This window comes from Podarcis tiliguerta (genome assembly GCF_965153285.1).
Source record: "Podarcis tiliguerta genome assembly, chromosome: 6".
NCBI classification, from domain to species: Eukaryota; Metazoa; Chordata; class Lepidosauria; order Squamata; family Lacertidae; genus Podarcis; species Podarcis tiliguerta.
In genome coordinates this window covers 95,621,027-95,642,319 of record NC_139539.1, presented here as the reverse complement: position 1 = coordinate 95,642,319, position 21,293 = coordinate 95,621,027, and the positions used below count along the sequence as shown (strand labels likewise).

General features: G+C 45.0%; 1 protein-coding gene across 1 annotated transcript in view; it reads left to right on the top strand.

Moving 5' to 3' along the window:
• The first annotated feature begins 6,201 nt into the window (after positions 1–6,201).
• Positions 6,202–21,293, top strand: part of NMNAT2 (nicotinamide nucleotide adenylyltransferase 2) — a 66,960-nt gene continuing 51,868 nt past the window's right edge. The window contains exon 1 of the mRNA XM_083446544.1: positions 6,202–6,352. Coding sequence (XP_083302670.1) covers positions 6,268–6,352 — 85 coding nt within the window. The 5' untranslated portion in view covers positions 6,202–6,267. The remainder of the gene's footprint in view (positions 6,353–21,293) is intronic.

The following is a 21,293-nucleotide window of genomic DNA, read 5'->3' as shown; positions in this document are numbered from 1 at the left end:
TTTCCAGAAGAAGGGGTCGTCTTATGTTTGTTCCCCATGGCCAACAGAACTGCCTCCAGAAAAGAGGGTGGATTTGGAGCATGCACTGTTTACAGGATCCTGAGAGAGGATATATAATATGATGATGTTTTCCAAAGTCTTATTGTCACTGCCCTCCTGTTTTAATTATTGCTATTGTTCCATTCTTGCAAGGATTGCTGCTTCTGTGATGGAATTCCCCTTTCTCTCCCTCCAGTTTGTGCCCTCCAAATCTGTCCTGGGGTTTCCCTGACTCTACAGAGCAGGTTTGGGGAGAGTGCAGAGAGGAGGATGGTAAGTTCAGTTGCAGAAGTCTTGCGTTTGTTGGCTATGCAACCCTAGAATTTTATCATTTTGCTTTGCTATATTGTAATCAATCCATTAATCAAAAGCATTTCCAAATGTCTAATTTTAGTAAGTCCCTAAATGGTATGCAAAAATATGCTAGTTTATGTAGTTGTTGTTGTTGTTTAGTTGTGTCCGACTCTTCGTGACCCCGTGACCCCATAGACCAGAGCACGCCAGGCACTCCTGTCTTCCTCTGCCTCCTGCAGTTTGGTCAAACTCATGTTGGTAGCTTCGAGAACACTGTCCAATCATCTCATCCTCTTCTCCTTGTGCCCTCAATCTTTCCCAACATCAGGATCTTTTCCAGGGTGTCTTCTCTTCTCATGAGGTGGCCAAAGTATTGGAGCCTCAGCTTCAGGATCTGACCTTCCAGTGAGCACTCAGGGCTGATTTCCTTCAGAATGGATAGGTTTGATCTTCTTGCAGTCCATGGGACTCTTAAGAGTCTCCCCCAGCACCATCATTCAAAAGCAGTACGTAGTATGTAGTACTTGATTGCAATCTGCGTTGGTTATTATTCTACTAGAAAAGTTGGGGGTTGGACTAATGATCCTCAGGAATCCCTTCCATCTCTACAGTTCTAGAATCATAGAATCATAGAATCATAGAGTTGGAAGAGACCACCAGGGCCATCGAGTCCAACCCTCTGCCAAGCAGGAAACACCATCAGAGCACTCCTGACATATGGTTGTCAAGCCTCTGCTTAAAGACCTCCAAAGAAGGAGACTCCACCACACTCCTTGGCAGCAAATTCCACTGTCGAACAGCTCTTACTATCAGAAAGTTCTTCCTAATGTTTAGATGGAATCTTCTTTCTTGTAGTTTGGATCCATTGCTCCGTGTCCGCTTCTCTGGAGCAGCAGAAAACAACCTTTCTCCCTCCTCTATGGGACATCCTTTTCTATATTTGAACATGGCTATCATATCACCCCTTAACCTCCTCTTCTCCAGGCTAAACATGCCCAGCTCCCTTAGCCGTTCCTCATAAGGCATCGTTTCCAGGCCTTTGACCATTTTGGTTGCCCTCCTCTGTACACGTTCCAGTTTGTCAGTGTCCTCCTTGAACTGTGGTGCCCAGAACTGGACACAGTACTCCAGGTGAGGTCTGACCAGAGCAGAATACAGTGGCACTATAACTTCCCTTGATCTAGATGCTATACTCCTATTGATGCAGCCCAGAATTGCATTGGCTTTTTTAGCTGCCGCGTCACACTGTTGGCTCATGTCAAGTTTGTGGTCAACCAAGACTCCTAGATCCTTTTCACATGTACTGCTCTCAAGCCAGGTGTCACCCATCTTGTATTTGTGCCTCTCATTTTTTTTGCCCAAGTGCAATACTTTACATTTCTCCCTGTTAAAGTTCATCTTGTTTGTTTTCGCCCAGTTCTCTAATCTGTCAAGGTCGTTTTGAAGTGTGATCCTGTCCTCTGGGGTGTTAGCCACCCCTCCCAGTTTGGTGTCATCTGCAAATTTGATCAGGATGCCCTTGAGTCCATCCTCCAAGTCGTTGATAAAGATGTTGAATAAGACCGGGCCCAAGACAGAACCCTGTGGCACCCCACTAGTCACTCTTCTCCAGGATGAAGAGGAACCATTGATGAGCACCCTTTGGGTTCGGTCAGTCAGCCAGTTACAAATCCACTGAGTGGTAGCATAGTCAAGGCCACATTTTACCAGCTTCTTTACAAGAATATCATGGGGCACCTTGTCAAATGCCTTGCTGAAATCAAGGTAGGCTACATCCACTGCGTTCCCTTCATCTACAAGGCTTGTAATTCTGTCAAAAAATATATTAGCTCTGTAATTGTGTCAAAAAATATATTCTATATATTAGCTAAACTACATAGCACTGTATTATATGGAAGCCCATATAATAGCTGCCACTTTCTAGAACCTGTCAGACGCAGCTGCTGTGATGAGTGGGACTAAACTGGACAGTCTGTAACAGGGAATAGTAAAGTCCTGTGTTGTTCAGACCAGGGAGCAAGCTTCACAAATAGATTTTTAGGGGTTAAGCAGAGCCCTGTGCCCTGTAGCTCTTGAGAACCTTCATTGGTAAGTCTGGCTGTTATTCTGGTAGGTCTCTTCTCAGACCAGAGAGCTTGGTGGTGGAACACAGGATAAATCCCTGCATGGAGCACCTTGGATTCAGGATCTGCTAAGCTTGCTCGAACCCTGATACAATCTGGAAATAAAAACCATGTTGGTGGATGTCTTCCTTCATCTCTGAGGCTTTGAAGGAACTTCAAAATGAACAAGAAAATCTGAAAACATTTTGCCTGCCCTGTGCATGCTTGCAGTCTCCATTCAGTGAAAGCTCATCACGAGCATTTTAAAACAGAACTTTTTTCTTTTCAGCTTTAATAGCTATGGAAATACTGGTTTAGAAGAAGAAAGCAGAATTCCTCTGATGCAGTGCCGAGGGTTTAATAACACTCTCTGGCTTGGGCAAATGATCTTGACTTTCTGTTTCCTGACGCTGATCTGTTGCCCCTAAGGAAAGCTTATAAAATAACAGGATGGAGAAGAAGAAAACCCCAACCCCAGCCTTTCCAATAAGCAAAAAGGGATGTTGCTGATTTGGAATGAGAGCCATAAAGGGGGAACGATAGATCAATAGCTCCATGTAGATCTTTATTGTTCACAGAGATGAAAAACCTGCATTTTTTATTGTTATTGTTTTTAAAGAATAGAGCAATGCTAGGATTGGTGGAGGAGGAGTTGCTGCTGCTTACAGCATAAACATTATAGGCTCTATGCTTGGAAATTTGAAGGAAGAGATACCGGTACTTGCAATTCTTGTTTGAACACCCCCCCCCCCAATGCTAAAGAGGGATCTGTATGACAAATCAGTCTTTGGCTGTGGTTGAGAGAGCTTCATCCAGCAGATGGGAGATCACATTGCCACCAAAGACAGGAAATCCAAAGTTATACTTTTGTGTCAAAAGGTTGGAGAGGGGGGCAAAGACTCTGATTTGGCATACACAGATTGCAGAACACCTCTTAGGTTTTGCTCTGAGAAGGCATGCAAAATTGTTGCTATTATTATCATTGGATTTCTAGCCTGCTTTTTAGAGGGGAAGTAAGGTAAAGGGACGCGGGTGGCACTGTAGGTTAAACCACAGAGCCTAGGACTTGCCGATCAGAAGGTCGGCGGTTCGAATCCCCGTGACGGGGTGAGCTCCCGTTGCTCGGTCCCTGCTCCTGCCAACGAAAGCACGTCAAAGTCCAAGTAGATAAATAGGTACCGCTCCGGCGGGAAGGTAAACGGCATTTCCGTGCGCTGCTCCGGTTTGCCAGAAGCGGCTTAGTCATGCTGGGCACATGACCTGGAAGCTGTACGCCGGCTCCCTCGGCCAATAAAGCGAGATGAGCGCCGCAACCCCAGAGTCGTGTGCGACTGGACCTAACAGTCGGGGTCTCTTTACCGCACGACTCTGGGGTTGCGGCGCTCATGTCTCTTTACTGGCCGAGGGAGCTGGCGTACAGCTTCCTGGTCAAGCCCTAGGTTCTGTGGTTTAGACTGCAGCGCCACCCGCATCCCTTAGAGGGGAGGTATACCCCCACAATCTGAAGGCAGGTTACAACAGACCAATGCAAAACAGCATGGAAGTTCCAAAGTGTAAATCTTTATCTCTCTCTCTCTAAAATAGCAGCAGATTTAAAAGTTCTTAAATAGCATAACAATAACCAATCAAAAGCAAGCTGGGATAATAAAAAGTTTCTGGAGATTTTCCAGGGCTTTCTTGGGTGTGTCTGTACCGACAGCACCACTTCTTTTGCAGTCCGCAGTAGCTTTTTTATGCTGGCACTTTTACCAATGTATGAGTACCAGCACCTCATTGTGGGCACCACAATATGTCCATTTCACAGGAAAAAAGCTGGTGATGCTCAAATACCTGCCCCCCCAGCAAGGTCAAAGTACAGATGAAAAAGCAGGCAACACTACCCCTCAAAATAAACAAAGCCTCCCACCAAACAACCCCCAATAGCAAAACCACCTCAATTAAAAAACAACCACACCAATTGGGAGGATTAGTGGGCCTAGACAAGTGCCAAGGTGTGTGTCTGAGGGAGTTGTGGTGACTATGGACACAGCATTGGGGAACTCAGGATTAAATGCTAAATCACACAAGTGTGCATGCAGATGTGGGTGGCAAATGGGGAGGGAGGGGGAGAGAGAAAGGGAGGTGTATGAAAGAGAGACATTTTTGACTCTGGAACCACCCACCACCAGCTTCAGTCCAACGAAGCTACCAAGATGTGGTCCTCAACAGTTCTCAGAATTTCTCAGACATGGTTCTCTAGCTGCTGGATTACAACTCCCATCATCCCTCACTGCTGGTCCCATGAGCTATGGATGATGGGAGTTGTAGGCCAGCAACAGCTGGGGACCCAAGTTTGAGAAATACCGAAAGGGACTGCGGCCCTTGGCAGAAGAAGGGTTCCCCATCCCTGGCCTAGACTAAGGGTGTCAGGAAGTGACAACAAAAGGGGAAGTTATTAATATGCAACAGGCTACAGTGGTGTGTAGGGATTTGGGTTTTTGAGCAGAGGCAGAAGTACCCATTTCAAATCTTCCCTCTGCTGTGACTCACTAGCTGCCCCCTCCCCCTGTCTCAGCCTCAACTGCTTATCTGCAAAACAAAGGAGTTCCTCTTTCAGAATCCAATCCAAGATCCCCCCCCCTTAATTTTAAGACCAGTACTCTCTGAGGAGAGGAACCTGTGTGTGTGTTACAGGTAAGAATTTGCATGGCAGAATGCTGCCCCCCCAAAAGGAAAAAAAGAATTAATTCCACAAAGAAAACTCAGCACCAGCCATCCCTATCTCATCATCTCCATGACGGGCTTGTTTTCTATGTGTAGAGATTTTCATAGAATCATACAATCGTAGAGTTGGAAGGGACCCTGAGGAACATCTAGTCCAACCCCCTGAAATGCAGGGATATTCAGCCATACAAAGATTGAACCTGCAACCTTGCCATTATGAGCACCACACGCTAGCCAACTGAGCTGATGATTATTGCTGATGTTAAGAACATTAAAAGAATATGAGTCTGCACCAGCAGTTTAAAGTGATACAGCCTGAACAAATCACCTGATTGAGGTATAACCCGACAATAGTGTAATGAAGGTTGTTGTTGATTGGCTTAAATTCGTGCCCATCTCCTCTTCTCTTGTCTTCCATCACCACTAGATCTTATAGGTAAGATACACACAGAGAGAGACACAGCACCTCTAGAACTGTGTGCTTCTGTAGTGTCTAAAATATGACACTTGACAAGCCATTGGTGCAGCAATAAAACTGCTAGCACATTGGCAAAGCTGAGCAGGGTGCAGTCTGGTTTCAGACGGAATGGGGACCACGTTAGTGCCAGGTTAAACCCTGTTGAGGCCCCTAGGCAGTCAAACTCTCGAGGTGGGGGTGAGGCAGGGCTTGCAAATGATCTCCTAATATGTTTTTGATTTTACCAACCAACCATTTTAATAAAGCAAATTTATTTCAAGATCAATTTTATTTTGATCCGTTGTCACAGGGCCCCGAAAAGGCTTGGGGCCCATAGGCCTACTCTGCCTGTTTGGTAATCCGGCACGCAACCCTGTGTTGAGATTGCTGTGTTGCAGGGGTTGGACTAGATGACCCTCGGGGTCCCTTCCACCTCGATGCTGCTATGAAAAGAAAGTAAGTTAAGAGGGCTGCTTCAGGCAGCGGTGCTGCCTCTCCCAGAGCTCCGGCTTCCTCTGAGAGGCCTGGGGAAGCGAGCAACTCCCGCCTGGCGCGCAATGCGTTAAGCGCAGAGGGGAGGGGCGCTGCTTGCGTCGGGGAGCGCGCAGCCTTCCTCCCTCTGCAGACCCATTGAGACACACAAGAAAGGAGAGCGAGCGAGGCGGCGGCACCATGACCGAGACCACCAAGACTCACGTTATCCTCCTGGCCTGCGGCAGCTTCAACCCCATCACCAAAGGGCACATTCAGATGTTTGGTGAGTCCTTCCTCGGTGCGCCCTCGCCAGGCTCCCAGCTCTGCCGGCTGGCGGGGCTCCTGCCTTTCTTCCAGGGTGGCGTTGCTTGATTTGCTGGCTCTGGTCCAGGAGTGGGGTGGAGGATGCTGGCCGGACCTCTTTCCGGGCTTGGCAGATCTGGCGGAGGAGGAGGAGGAGAGGTTTTCTTGCTAGGACCAAGCTGCTGCAGAGCCGGGCAGGAGAGCTGTTTTGCGCCCCGGGGCCATCCCAGGGACGGCCGAGGCAAGGGAGGGGCAGCGGCTCTTCTGGACCCAAGGGAGGGGGCACAGGAAAGCTGAGGGGCTTCTTGGCTTGCGGGTGCGTGCGTGGGAAACAGGATAGGGAGCGTTTAGTAGCGGCGTCAGGAGAGAGACAATGTGGGGCTCTTTCGACCGGGAGTGCCAGAGCTCCCCGAGGAAGGGGCGTGAGAGAGGGGATGGATGTATTGGTGGTTGGGTTCTTCTGGAGGAGGTTTTCTAGGGGTTGGAGCAGCCGAGAGCGGAGGTGGGGGGGGGGGAGCAGGCTTGGGAGGAGGAGGGTGGGGTGTGTGCGGCGGCGCTGGTGGGGGAAGATGAGATGATGGCTGATGGATATGCAGGAGGATGGATGGATGAATGAGAGGTTTGCCTGGTAGCTAAGGGAGGGCGGTTGGTGTCAGCAAAAGGGAAGGCGTTTGCAGAGCTTCTTGTTTGCGGGTGGGGAAGCTCTTCTCCTTGGGAAATATCAGCCTAGTCACCTGCCACTGAATAAGTGAATGAAGAGCCCGGGATATGAGATCTCCAGCTTCCTCCCCCTGATCTGGTTACCTCTCTTAGTGGGGTAGCGCCTTTATTAGCCACTGTGCTGGCAGAGAATGCCACCCAGTACAATCACACAGAGAGCCAGATTTGCCATGGGATGTACATTCTGCAGGCAAGAGCTGAACGCTGAAAAGCCTACTGGAGTGACAGTGTGTGTTTGTAAACATGTACTTGTTGCTTTACATGTTTAGAGATATACTTCACATCTTTGGCATACCCAAGAACAGCCCCATACTGTGCGAAATGGCCCTGCCCCCTCTTGTATATGTGCACATTGAATTAAACTGGAGTATGCAAACTAGGAGATACGATGCGTTTTTGTTGGGGGAGACTATCTGATATCTTGGATCACCACCTCAAGAGGGAGTTTCATGCCAATGGCTACCTCTAGCCTCAGGCTGGAGTGTCAGCTGTTGGTCGCTGTATCGACAGTGGCATGATGTTGCATGCGTGTTTGTATGTATGTGTCAATCCTGTGTATACACAATGGCTGCTTCAGTTTTGGAGGCCATACTAAAGAGAATTAAAGGATGATAATGAGGGTGTGGGTGTGGTGTTGCCTCCCCTCTTTTAAAAAGCATTTGTGTAGATGTGGTGTGCTGAATCTAATCAATTATAGCTATTTTGCATATAGAACCAGGGTCAGTGAGTGTCATCTGGCATGTGTGTCTTTGAGGTCTGTATAAAAGAAGAGGCTTTTTAAAATGGGGTTTGTATGCATGGGCAGGAAGGTGAAGAGCTGTTTGCTGTCCACGACTGTAGGTGCTGAAATTACTTCACAGTTGAGAACAGGAAACACCAGCCTTTTTTTCATCACTAGAAGTCTAGAGAGATTGTTGTTAAGAGATTGACCGGCCTTGGAAATACTGAAGGATATTGATGATAAGGTGCACCTGCTTGGCACAAGCTAAGCAGCTGACTCATTGAGAAATGAGTGAGGTCAAAGTGGGAATTGCGATAACAACTCACTTCTCAGGAAAAACCTGTGCCTATAATCACAACAGAAACACACAGAGTGGTGGTAAAATTCACCCTATTCTCATTTGGTTTGTAAATACAGCTCAAGTCTCAAAAAAGCTGCCTATGCGATAGAAATTCACTAGACTCTTTCAATGCAGCCAGAGGAGAAGACTTTCCACCAATTCACACCAGAAGGGGAAAATGCACAGAATTATAAATAATGCACATGTTGTGCATGTTAAAAATTGATTTGTGCCTGCTCTGAAAACCACTCTTCTCCTTTCTTTTCAAGAGAAGGCCTGGTCATGTGTTTACAACACTGGGAACATTCTGTGATCCACCCCCCCCCCAAAAAAAATCAATCAGATTTTTGGCGAAGGTGAGGTCAGGGTTGAATTTAAGACACAGCCCAACATTTAAAGCAGCTTCAAGAAGAGCCACTGCTCAGAGACAGGAGGATTTTGGCTTTGTACATCAGCATATGCTAATACTGTTATGCAGATGAAATAAATCTGAATGAATGCAATAATACGTTCCCTGATTGTAAAATGGCGCATAATGAGAACCAGGAAGTCATTCCCCCCCTGCCAGGTGCCTGCTGGCTTACAGATGCTCTTATTTCCATTTAATATGAGCTCTCACAAAGCTTCTCACATCTGCATAGGTTCCCTTTAAGAGCACATGGCACTGCTGTGAAATGCCAGGACCTGCGTCCTGGGAAGTGAAGGAACATCCTGTCCGCGTAGCCCTTTCATTTCCCCTGTGTCAGCAAAGAGGATGAGAGGCCCAGGCCAGATCTCTTGCACAGAGGCCTGCATTGCCCACTTGCTCATTTCCAGCAGAGTCCTGATCTGTTCTGGCAGACTTAAACCCAGGCTGAGGGATGCTGGGTATCTTACTGAGATAAGCCAGGGAAGACTTCCAAATAATTCAGGGCTAGGCAAGATCTGAGGACCAGATAGGGATGGGAACGGAGAGATGGCATATCATAATGTCTGAGATGCAACTAGGCAATTCCTCAGTTCATATATATATAATCCCACATGGTTTTCCTACTTGCCTTTTTATATCTCAGGAGCCAATTTTACCTCTTCCACCCTTTCCTAGCTCAAGATTTGGGAATGCCTAATTCTCCAGCAAGCTTGAGGTTCTTTTAAAAAGCCATATAGTAAATAACATCTGTCATTAAAGATTACTTTATTATATTTGTATACCACCCGTCATCTGAAGATCCAAGACAACAGAAAGCCATGTGTATTTTAAGCTGGAAGCTTAAATTGTGGATTTCAGGGTGCTGAAGTGGGGAGAGAGAACAATTGTGAACTATGAGCTTGTAAAGTAAAATGTGGGAAATAGAACCTTGTCTCTATTCTTGTCCTCTTTTGATTTGTGTATGTTGCAGGGAAGCAGCCAGGAGCCACCCACTTGTGGTGAACTTCACAAGCCCCATCTTCCCATGCAGCTATTCCCTCGCTCTTAGCTTGTCTCCTTTTGTAGTTTCCACTCTTGTGAAAATGTACTCTTTGTAGGATCCTTAGGGCAGGTAGGGGGAACCTTTGGCTCTCCATATGGTGCTGAACTACAATTTTCATCATACCATGCTTGCCAGGGCTGATGGGAGTTGTAGTTCAGCAACACCTGGTGGGTCAAAGGTTCCCTGCACTATATAAGTAATACCATTGGCATAACGAACAATAGAGGGGGAAATGTCTGCATGTGGAGGATAGTTACATTGACTTACCATGCAGGATTACACACAATTTACAATTAATATAGGGGCAGATGGGACTCGTCAATCTGAGAAGGTAGCCCATCTAGGAGAAGGAAAACTTTGATCCTAAACCTCTGCTGCCTTGTGGGGTTATCTTCGGGAAAACAAAAGGTTCAGGAGTAAACCCTACAGAAGTCTGGAGTGGAGTCCCTAGGTGGCTGGATTGCGCCTTGCGTGCTTCCTGGGGGCAACTCCTGTAGCCAAATGGTGCTAGGCATCTTGCTCTGCTTTCCTCCAGACCCCATTAGCGAGGCCAAGAAGGGGGTCTTGCTGCCTGGGCAGCCCAAGACCTCCAACCCACTGCCCAGGCTTGCGCCCCAGGGAGGTCACTTCGGTGCTTCTAACACGGCAGTTTGACTTCACCCCCAGAGGCGCATGCTATTGTCTCTCAAGACAGACAGATGCCAACAACCAAACGATAACAACATAAAGAACAAAAGCAGGTATAAAAAAGATGCACTGAGAAGAGAACCATAAAATAATTCCTAATCCAACATTCCAAGTAAAACCAATAAACAGTTACATGATTTAAAACCAGCTCATCATTTAACCTAAGGGAAAATAATTCTTTTGAAAAGCAAAACAGGGCAGAAACTGGCCACACCTAGGTTGGGAGGAAGTCCCACTGACATGGCATGAGACATGGGTGGCGCTGTGGTCTAAACCACTGAGCCTCTTGGGCTTGCAGATTGGAAGGTCAGTGGTTCAAATCCTGCTGCTCTGTCCCAGCTTCTGCCAATCTAGCAGTTCGAAAGCACACCAGTGCAAGTTGATAAACAGGTACTGTTGCGGCAGGAAGGTAAACAGTGTTTTCATGGACTCTGGCTTACATTACTTGGTTGTAGAGGTGTGTGTGTGTTGTGTTTCAATGTGCGTGTAAGAATTTGCCTGCTACTCTCAGTAAAACTTCAACATTTGATGTTTTATTATGTTTTATATTCAGCTGGAAGCCGTCTGGAGTGGGTGGGGTATTAATAATAATAATAATAATAATAATAATAATAATAATAGAATCATAGAATCATAGAGTTGGAAGAGACCACAAGGGCCATCGAGTCCAACCCCCTGCCAAGCAGGAAACACCATCAGAGCACTCCTGACATATGGTTGTCAAGCCTCTGCTTAAAGACCTCCAAAGAAGGAGACTCCACCACACTCCTTGGCAGCAAATTCCACTGTCGAACAGCTCTTACTGTCAGGAAGTTCTTCCTAATGTTTAGGTGGAATCTTCTTTCTTGTAGTTTGGATCCATTGCTCCGTGTCCGCTTCTCTGGAGCAGCAGAAAACAACCTTTCTCCCTCCTCTATGTGACATCCTTTTATATATTTGAACATGGCTATCATATCACCCCTTAACCTCCTCTTCTCCAGGCTAAACATGCCCAGCTCCCTTAGCCGTTCCTCATAAGGCATTGTTTCCAGGCCTTTGACCATTTTGGTTGCCCTCCTCTGGACACGTTCCAGTTTGTCAGTGTCCTTCTTGAACTGTGGTGCCCAGAACTGGACACAGTACTCCAGGTGAGGTCTGACCAGAGCAGAATACAGTGGCACTATTACTTCCCTTGATCTAGATGCTATACTCCTATTGATGCAGCCCAGAATTGCATTGGCTTTTTTAGCTGCCGCGTCACACTGTTGGCTCATGTCAAGTTTGTGGTCAACCAAGACTCCTAGATCCTTTTCACATGTACTGCTCTCAAGCCAGGTGTCACCCATCTTGTATTTGTGCCTCTCATTTTTTTTCCCCAAGTGCAATACTTTACATTTCTCCCTGTTAAAGTTCATCTTGTTTGTTTTGGCCCAGTTCTCTAATCTGTCAAGGTCATTTTGAAGTGTGATCCTGTCCTCTGGGGTGTTAGCCACCCCTCCCAGTTTGGTGTCATCTGCAAATTTGATCAGGATGCCCTTGAGTCCATCCTCCAAGTCGTTGATAAAGATGTTAGAATAGAATCATAGAATCATAGAGTTGGAAGAGACCACAAGGGCCATCGAGTCCAACCCCCTGCCAAGCAGGAAACACCATCAGAGAACTCCTGACATATGGTTGTCAAGCCTCTGCTTAAAGACCTCCAAAGAAGGAGACTCCACCACACTCCTTGGCAGCAAATTCCACTGTCGAACAGCTCTTACTGTCAGGAAGTTCTTCCTAATGTTTAGGTGGAATCTTCTTTCTTGTAGTTTGGATCCATTGCTCCGTGTCCGCTTCTCTGGAGCAGCAGAAAACAACCTTTCTCCCTTGAATAAGACCGGGCCCAAGACAGAACCCTGTGGCACCCCACTAGTCACTCTTCTCCAGGATGAAGAGGAACCATTGATGAGCACCCTTTGGGTCCGGTCAGTCAGCCAGTTACAAATCCACTGAGTGGTAGCATAGTCAAGACCGCATTTTACCAGCTTCTTTACAAGAATATCATGGGGCACCTTGTCAAATGTCTTGCTGAAATCAAGGTAGACTACATCCACTGCGTTCCCTTCATCTACCAGGCTTGTAATTCTGTCATAAAACGAAATCAGGTTAGTCTGACATGACTTATTTTTCAGAAATCCATTCTGACTATTGGTGATCACAGCATTCCTTTCTAGGTGCTCACAGACTGTTTGCTTAATGATCTGCTCCAGAATCTTCCCTGGTATTGATGTCAGACTGACTGGGCGGTAATTATTTGGGTCCTCTCTTTTCCCCTTTTTGAAAATAGGGACAACATTTGCCCTCCTCCAGTCTGCCGGGACTTCACCTGTTCTCCAGGAATTCTCAAAGATGACTGCCAGTGGTTCTGAGATCACATCTGCCAGTTCTTTTAATACTCTTGGATGCAGTTCATCTGGCCCTGGAGACTTGAATACATCTAAACTAGCCAAGTATTCTTGTACTATCTCCTTAGTTATTCTGGGCTGTGTTTCCTCTGCTGAATCATTTCCTCCAAATTCTTCAGGTCGGGCATTGTTTTCTTTATCGGAGAAGACTGAGGCAAAGAAGGCATTGAGGAGTTCAGCCCTTTCTGTGTCCCCTGTTTGCATTTCTCCATCTTCTCCTCTGAGTGACCCCACTGTTTCTTTGTTCTTCCTTTTGCTACGAACATACCCATAAAAGCCTTTTTTGTTGCTTTTAACCTTTCTAGCAAGCCTGAGTTCATTCTGTGCCTTAGCTTTTCTGACTTTGTGTCTACATGTGCTGGCTATTTGTTTGAATTCCTCTTTGGTGGTTTCCCCCCTTTTCCATTTTTTGTACACATCCTTTTTTAATCTTAACTCGGTTAGAAGTTCTTTAGATAGCCACCCTGGCTTCTTTAGGCACCTTCCATGTTTCCGTCTCATTGGTATTGCCTGAAGTTGTGCTTTTACTATCTCCCTCTTAACAAACTCCCAGCCATCATGAACTCCCTTTCCTTTTAGTATTACTGTCCATGGGATCTCACCCAGCACTTCCCTAAGTTTTATGAAGTCGGCTTTCTTAAAGTCAAGAAATTGAGTCCTAGTATGCTTGGCTGCTCCTTTCCGCTGTATAGTAAACTTCAGAAGAGCATGATCACTCGCGCCTAATGATCCTTCCACTTCTACCCCACTAACCAGGTCATCAGCATTGGTTAGGACCAGATCTAAAATGGCTGTTCCTCTTGTTGCTTCTCCCACTTTCTGGAGAATGAAGTTGTCTGCAAGGCCAGTGAGGAATCTGTTTGACCTTATGCTCTTGGCTGAGTTTGACATCCAACAAATATCCGGGTAATTGAAGTCCCCCATTACTACTATCTCCCTTCCTTTTGCATGCTTGGCCATCTGTTCCAGGAAGGCATCATCTATGTCCTCCGTTTGGCTTGGGGATCTATAGTAAACTCCCACAATGAGGTCACTGTTATTCTTCTCTCCCTTAATTTTGACCCAAATGCTCTCACTTTGGCTTTCAGGTTCTAAATCTTGGATCTCTTCACAGGTATACACATCCCTGACATATAATAATTTTATTGCAAGGTTGCATCCATGACAAATGCTTCTGTTGCTCATCTCTACCTATACTGCTGAATCCCCAAAAAGCATTAGTTCTGATCCCAGAAATGCAGATTTATGCTATTTTTTAAATGCCTTCCAAACATTAAACTAGCACAACAACATTTTTCAGAGACTGGCCCAACAATTTCTGGAGGGGCTTTGTCTTTAACAAAGACCCACCCAAAGCATATTTTGAAGACATAATTGTCACCACCAAGGACAAAAATGTGAAAACTTGTCAACAGAGACTATAGCCTGCTCAGCTCTGCTGCCCAAAGAGTACCAATGCTGGCAGAGTGCCCTGTGCCACGTTCCAGGTTTTGAACCTTAAATAATCCTTCCCCTCTTACAGCCGGTTCACCCCATGTCATCTTATTCTGCTATTGCAAGAGAAACTGGAGGTGAATTTAATTTGAAACCAGAAATACTGCTCCGGCACTGGCCCATTCTGTTTCATTCAGTGCTTATCTGGAAATGGTGAAAAGTCATTTAGATTTTTACAGTCTTGTGGAATCAGTTAGTAGCAGCAGAACAGTCTGATCACATGCTGCAATACTATTACATTAAGAGCTGGTTTGTGCATTCATGTTACAACACTTGATTACTATTCACTTGGGGCTGTTTCACACACATTCATATTTTGATTTTTCTGTTCTTAATTATTTAAGCTGTAGTCGTATTTCTGCTAACTGGGAGTAAGTTCCATTGAAAACATACCTTTTTAGGCAAGCATTCTCCAGATATGAACTTCTGATTTTATTGTTTTAGAAGGTTTTTTTTACCTGTTTTGTTATGCTTTTTATTGTTTGCTTTATTGTATATTTTACTTACTAATTGAATTTGTATAGTGTATCACAGGGAGGTTTACAGTATAAAAATACAAAAATATGTAACACAAACAATAATGCCCCCCAAGTGTTAAGGATGTTTTAATGCCCAATGGATTTCTTATTGTGTATTTTAATTATGTATTGATTTTATATTTGTAAACTATTTTGAAGCCATTTTTGAATATAAGCAGTGTATAAAAAAAGTAATACTATAGTAATATTAACAACCACAACTTAATAGGTTCTGTTTCAGAGGAAACCTGTAAAGCATTCCACTTTTTCATTTATGCAGATGTATACTCTTTGCTTCTACAATAGGGGAGCAAGGCATAAATCTGCTGAAATAAATAAGCGACTACATGACCAGCAGCTGACCGAATTGCCTCCACCAAAAGGCACTGTACTTAGAGGCAATGCCAAGTGAATCAAATGCTCTGTTTGTGGTATTAGATCTATCTATATGGGCTAGTTGTTGCTCAATGATACAGTCATCAAGGGATGAACATGGATTCCTGAACCAGCCTTTGATGACTGTGACTGCCAGATGAATCAGTTTACAATTGATGTGTGCGCTGTTCCCACTGCTGTATTCTGCTGCGATTAAAAGTGATTTTATTTTGTTTTAGATTGAGTGTTGTGGTTGAAACTGGTTTTATTGTATCGTATGGTGTCTGATTGTGAGCTGGCCTGGGTCAAAAGACAGGGTGTAAATTAAATAACTCAATGGTGAGTCAGCATATAGTCTAGTATTGTGGACTGGAAGGGCACCCTGCAGTCTCAGGCAGATAGGGAGACTGGAGGTCCTAGCATAGAACCCAGGGTCCTGTCCATGCCGAGCATCAGATGTGGTAGAGTAGATGCTTTGCATCTGTCGGGTCCGGCACCTGGGGCTGCTCTCCAAAGAAGTCCTTGGGTGTGATTCCAATGGAAGCATGGCAGTGCTGGACACAGTCAAAGCTCCCTGTCTGGTGGTGTTTATTTGGGGTGAAGTGGGCTGAGACCAGAGGCACTTGCAAGCTGCTTTTCTAACCATTATAGGGGTGAGGGAAAGGAGAAGGAAAACTTTCTGGCAGGCTGCAGCCAGGATCTTACTCTAGCAGGACAGTCAAAGGTGAAATAGGCTGGAGGTCAGGCACAGGATCAGGTAAACAAGGCCCAAGGGATGGAGGAGGAAGAGGTAAGATCAGAAGATGGGATGGTGGTCAGGTAATGGCTGGCCATATAAGAACCAAGGCAGGAACGTAGGCAAGGTGATGCATTTTGATGGACAAGTTGCTTCAAATGAGAAGTATAGGTTGGAACAGAAGTTGTATACAGGAACTGAGGTCCCTGTTGGTTCATCAAGTCACAAGATCCTGACTTGACTGAGGAGCTGCACAGCAAGATTCTTTCACATCAGGGATACGGCATGTCTGTCCCTCCAGATATTGTTGGACTGCAGTTCCCACCATCGCCCATGGTACCTGAGGCTGATGGGGATTGCAGTGCAGCAGCATCTGTAGAGTGGTAGCTTTTCCACCCCTGTTTTAGAATGACCTTGCTATGTGATTATCAGGTTTAGCCAACTGGTCACATTTTGTGGCAGCTGCTCAGCTTCATGTATTCTCTCTCGTTTGAATGCAAAGTGAAAAACAAAACCAAACAAGAGCAGTCAGCACTGAGAAAGAAATACCAGTATGGAGCAATGCCACCATAAGCAGTGATCAAGAACTATTCTTGCCGGGGGGGGGGTGTGTGCTTTTTGGGGGACGCAAAGATCCCTGCCCTGCCTCCCCAGTGGTGAGCTCTGTTGGCATCGGAAGCTGCCTTATGCTGGCTGAGTCAGGCCACTGGGTCCAGCTACTCAGTTCTGTCTGTCCTGGCCAGCAGGGGCTCTTTGGGGCTTCAGAGAGGAAATATTCCCAGCCTGGAGATGCTGGGAGTTGGCCATGATGATTGTAAGATCAATTGTTCAGATGCCAACTGGGGTTAACAGGGAATTTCAATGCCCCCTCTTGCTCCCCCCATCTTTTGGCACTTTATCTTTAAACTGGATTTGGACAGGACAGGACTGTCCTCTGTAAAACTGCACATGCAGTCGCCCTTACTGAAAATAAAATAGCCATTCTAGCCCTTTCTTCTAGACAAGGTTTAAATTTCCGTGACTGTGTATATATGTGTGTATATATATATATATGTATATATCTGTGTGCTCCATCAATGTCTTTCCAGTCTGCTTCCCACCCCCAAATAGCCAAGCTGAAGACTTCCTTTGTTTTTTGAATGGCAGATTAAGCCAGCAGCTATCCATCTGAATCTACAACAGACTGTGCTGTTTACTCTGTATGCCTAGATGAAAGTTGTGTAAGCTCGAAAGCTTGCAGCATTTCACATGGAAAGATGGTCCAGTGAAACAGAACATTTTACCTATTTCCTGACCCTACTCTGTCAGCCTAGCACTGGGAGGAAAATTGATGTACCTTCAAATTAATCATCTTTTCTGTCAGCCTAGAGTTGTTTTTTATATAATATAATAAATATAAAAAGGAGCTGCATGTATATACTGTAATCTGAGATAGCTGCTTTCTGGCAGAGGTAAATGCAGTGTAGCCTCTTTGTCCTTCACACTGGGGGGAGTTTCATCCTCTCCTAGCAAAGAGGTCGGTGCTTCCTCAGCCTCGTTCAGACCATAGAGCGGATGACAGATTATTTCCGACCGACTTGCAAATAAGAGCACCAAGTTATTAAGACACAAAAAATAAGTAAATTGGTTGCCAGCCTGCCTATGTATGACCAAATAATAGTGCGAGCCTATGCATATTTACTCAGATGTAAACCCCATTCAAGCTAAACAGGTCTTACTCCCAAGTAAGTATATATTGGATTGCATATATAGTGAAATGTAGCCTAAAGGAAAAGAGTTTGTTTCTTGTAATGCATTGCTATTCGGTCGCCTGGCAACAAAGCTGGCCACAGGAGACCACCAGCCCAGCGGCTATTTACAAGCCTGCATTTAGTTCTTCCAGCCAGGGCTGTTCTGCTGATATCTGAATTGCCAAGCACTGAAAATGATGGTGGAATTTCACAAGAGCACACTTCATAAGGCCAGAAACCAGTGCTGGCTTCTGGAGGGTTTTGGGGGAGGGGCTCTTGGGAAAGGCACCCTCAGTGGTCCCCTAGTGAGTCTACTCCATTGCTGCCATGGTTGCCAGCTGCTGCTGCTCCTCTGCTTCATCTCTCTGTTACTGCCTTCTTGCCTGGCAGAGGCAAAGAGTGGGCGGGCAGCGGATACCTCCTTCATTGCTTGCTTGCCCATCACCTCTGGGCCAGAGCAAAAGACAGGTGACAATGCAGGGTGCCATTGTCCAGGGCTTGTTCTCAGTGGGAATCCTCCTGAGTTGGGGGTCTTCGGCACTGACTCTGCCAGAAGCTCAAGTTTGCAAGCAATAAATAAATCTGAACTCTGCAACCCAAAAATCCAAATTATGTAAGTGAGGTAAATAGTGCAAATAGATCAGCTTGCATAAATTACCAAGTGAGCTTTAATTTGGTTTGGGGTGGGTGGGTGGGTGGGAATCAGACTTGTTTTGTCCCTTAAGGAGGATGGAAATGTAGGGAAATGAGGCATCTCCAACTAACAGAGTTGGGAATAGAGGTCTATAAAAATTACAAATCATTATCCCGTCCCCCTCAGTCATCTTGTTTTTCTAAAACTTCAAGAGAATTATACAGTGCAATTGCCGCAGCAAAACAAAACAAAACAAAAAACTTATAGTTCAGAGAGCTGCCATAAAGTATATGGATGGCAATGTAAATTTAACATCCATATGCTTTGCAATTTTTCCAGTGGTTTTTTTTTTAAAAAAATTCACATCCCAAATTTGTATCATCTTTACAAGTGTCAACAAGGGGATTAAACTCTGCCACTAGCTATTTCAGAGGATCTTTGAAAAAAATGTACATATGGTTAAATATTTATTTAGCAGTCTTTATTGCATTCTGTGAAATATTGTCTCTAACCTTAGCATTCAAAAAGTAATCCCATCTTTCTGTTTCATTTACATATTCAAAGAAACCAACGGTAATATTTTTTTAAAGGGCAATACTGTAAATATTAAGATTGACAATATTTCCTGTTTAGACAGAGTATTACATGGTTACACCCCACAAGCAAAAACAAAACTTCCTGCACAAAGAAAAGTAGCTCATTATAGAAAAAGCAAGGATGACTTGTTCTGGTGCTAGTCGTCTTGTTTTGTGTTTTGTTTTTACCTTGTATGGTAGAGTGTTAAGGCATGCCAACCCCTCCCCCCTCCCAATCTATAGCTTCAGGAGGCACAGTCCAAGATACGCTTTATCATGTGATTCTGCTGAAGATACACACAGCCCATTGTTGTGGAACGTGGACAGTATGCTTTGCAGTGGAGGCTGATCAAAATCAGCAAATGGGGCATTGCCCCACCAACTTGAGACTGCCATCAGCCAGCCCCCAACTGCTTCCCTCCTTACTTACAAAGAAGCAAATGGCTCTGTCTGTCATTGGCTCCAGCTCCCCCTACTATTGACCTCTCTTCCTGCTGCCCTACCAGTCCCAGTGGCCACAATCCCCAACTGATGCAGGTCAACTGTAAAATAAAAACAATATTCTTTGCACTCTGCCCTAAAAAAAGAAAACAACATTTCTGTACCAAGAAAAACTTAATTCTTTAACCTGTATAAATTATGCACAAGTGCATTTGCATAATATCTCCTATTTCACATAAATGCATTCTGCAGTGTTTACAAAACTGTCTCATTAATCCTGGGTCTGCTCGTCATTGGAAGGGAGGCTCAGCAGTGCAGCAGTGCAGCAGCACTGAAGCTCTCTGTTCCCAGCCAGGCATGATCTTACTCAGGTATCCCACCAACTTTCAGTAAACATGGCCAGGTCATGTGATTTCATGCCTCTTGGTAACTACAGGGGTGAATAACTTGCAGTCTTCAGTGTGTTTGATCACAAGTTCCAGTGAATTCAATAGGACTTCCAGGTAAGTACCAGGACTGAGCCTTGCTTGCGTTCTCTCTCTCTCTCTCTCTCTCTCTCTCTCTCTCTCTCAAAAATAAAAATAAAAATAAAAATGGGAAGCTTTGCTTCTCAGGAATCCTAGCCATACTTACTCTTGTGCTTGTGTAGTATCTCAGAAACCCAGGCCTAGTTCAGAGGGTGTGTTCCAGTGGCAACCTCAGTTGTGGAGGGAATTTTCAGCAGAGATCATTTGCATCAAGGTTTCCCTTGCTGAACACCCCCTTTCTTACCCCACTTCTAAAGGTGTCCAGGCCCAGTGCTCTGTTGCAGCTGAAGGATGGATAATGCAGAAAACCCCTGCAAAGATGTGTGATTACTCTTTCTGTGCAGAATTATGCTTCATTCTGAAATTGCTCAGCATCTTAAGCAGGCCAATACTATGCTTCTGACTGAAGCCCTGCTACCTACAAATACATTCAAAGTCTTCTTTAAGAGCTGCACTTTATATCATTGCCTCTTCCCATTAGAAGAAATTCAATTTTTTAATTACAAGCTTCTGTAGATTATCAGAGCCTGTAATTCTTAAAATCTCTATCTCTTTCCATTATTCTTGACAAAAACAATGATCAGCCAAACCATGGTTTACCAAGGTGACTCAAATATGCTTGCACTTACACTCTTCCTCTCTGGTCTTTTTAGCTCAGAGTGGTGTAGCAGCTAAACCAAGGTTTGCTTTAGTGTTATCTGAATCCTGGTTTATGGTTAAGGTCTCCCCTTGGATCTCATAATTTTTTTTCCTTTACGCATCACCAGGATTTTCAAGCAGAATACTTCAAAAGGAAAATCAGGACACAGAAAGATGAGTACTCTGCTAGGATTTCTTTTCTAATTTGAAAAGCAGCAAAGTTGCTGACATCATTTAAAAACCAAGAGATTGGCTGTGATGCAAGCCAGAGCCTCTTGGGGGACAAGACGCAATAATTCTGCCCTCTTTCAGTTGCACACATGGGCTTTTTATGTTAAGCAGAAAAGACTGCCAGAAGGGTGGTAAGAGGAATGCAGTGTGTGTGTTTTGCATTTACTATTTCTGCATACTTTTCTGCTCAAGAAAAATCAAACACATTTCCAAAACGGAAACCAGCTGGGATTTGCATAAGCCCTTTTCCATAGGAGTCAGTAAGTTATTTTGTCACTGATTTGCCTCCTTTAATGGAGAAAATCTCATATATCACATAGAACAGATAGTGCCTAGACGGACCATTGGTCGATCTAAACCAGGATTTCAGGCAAGGGTCCCTCCCAGCCTTACTGGGGGATGCTGGGAATTGAGCTCGGGATCTTCTGCATGCAAAATTCAGGTTGCACAATGAATAGTGGATTGCAAGGTCTTGCGCAATAAACCCACTTCCCCAAAAGATCAGGCTTCTTGCAATGAAGAAAGTGAGGGAGAAATGTGTTGGAACATAGGAGACACCACTTGTTTTGACAAAAAATCATCTAGCCTGTCTGCAAACAAATTGGAACGAATGCTCATTAAATAGCCAATTATCTTAACCTCCCTGCAAACAATGAATGTTCAATAAATGGGTCACCTG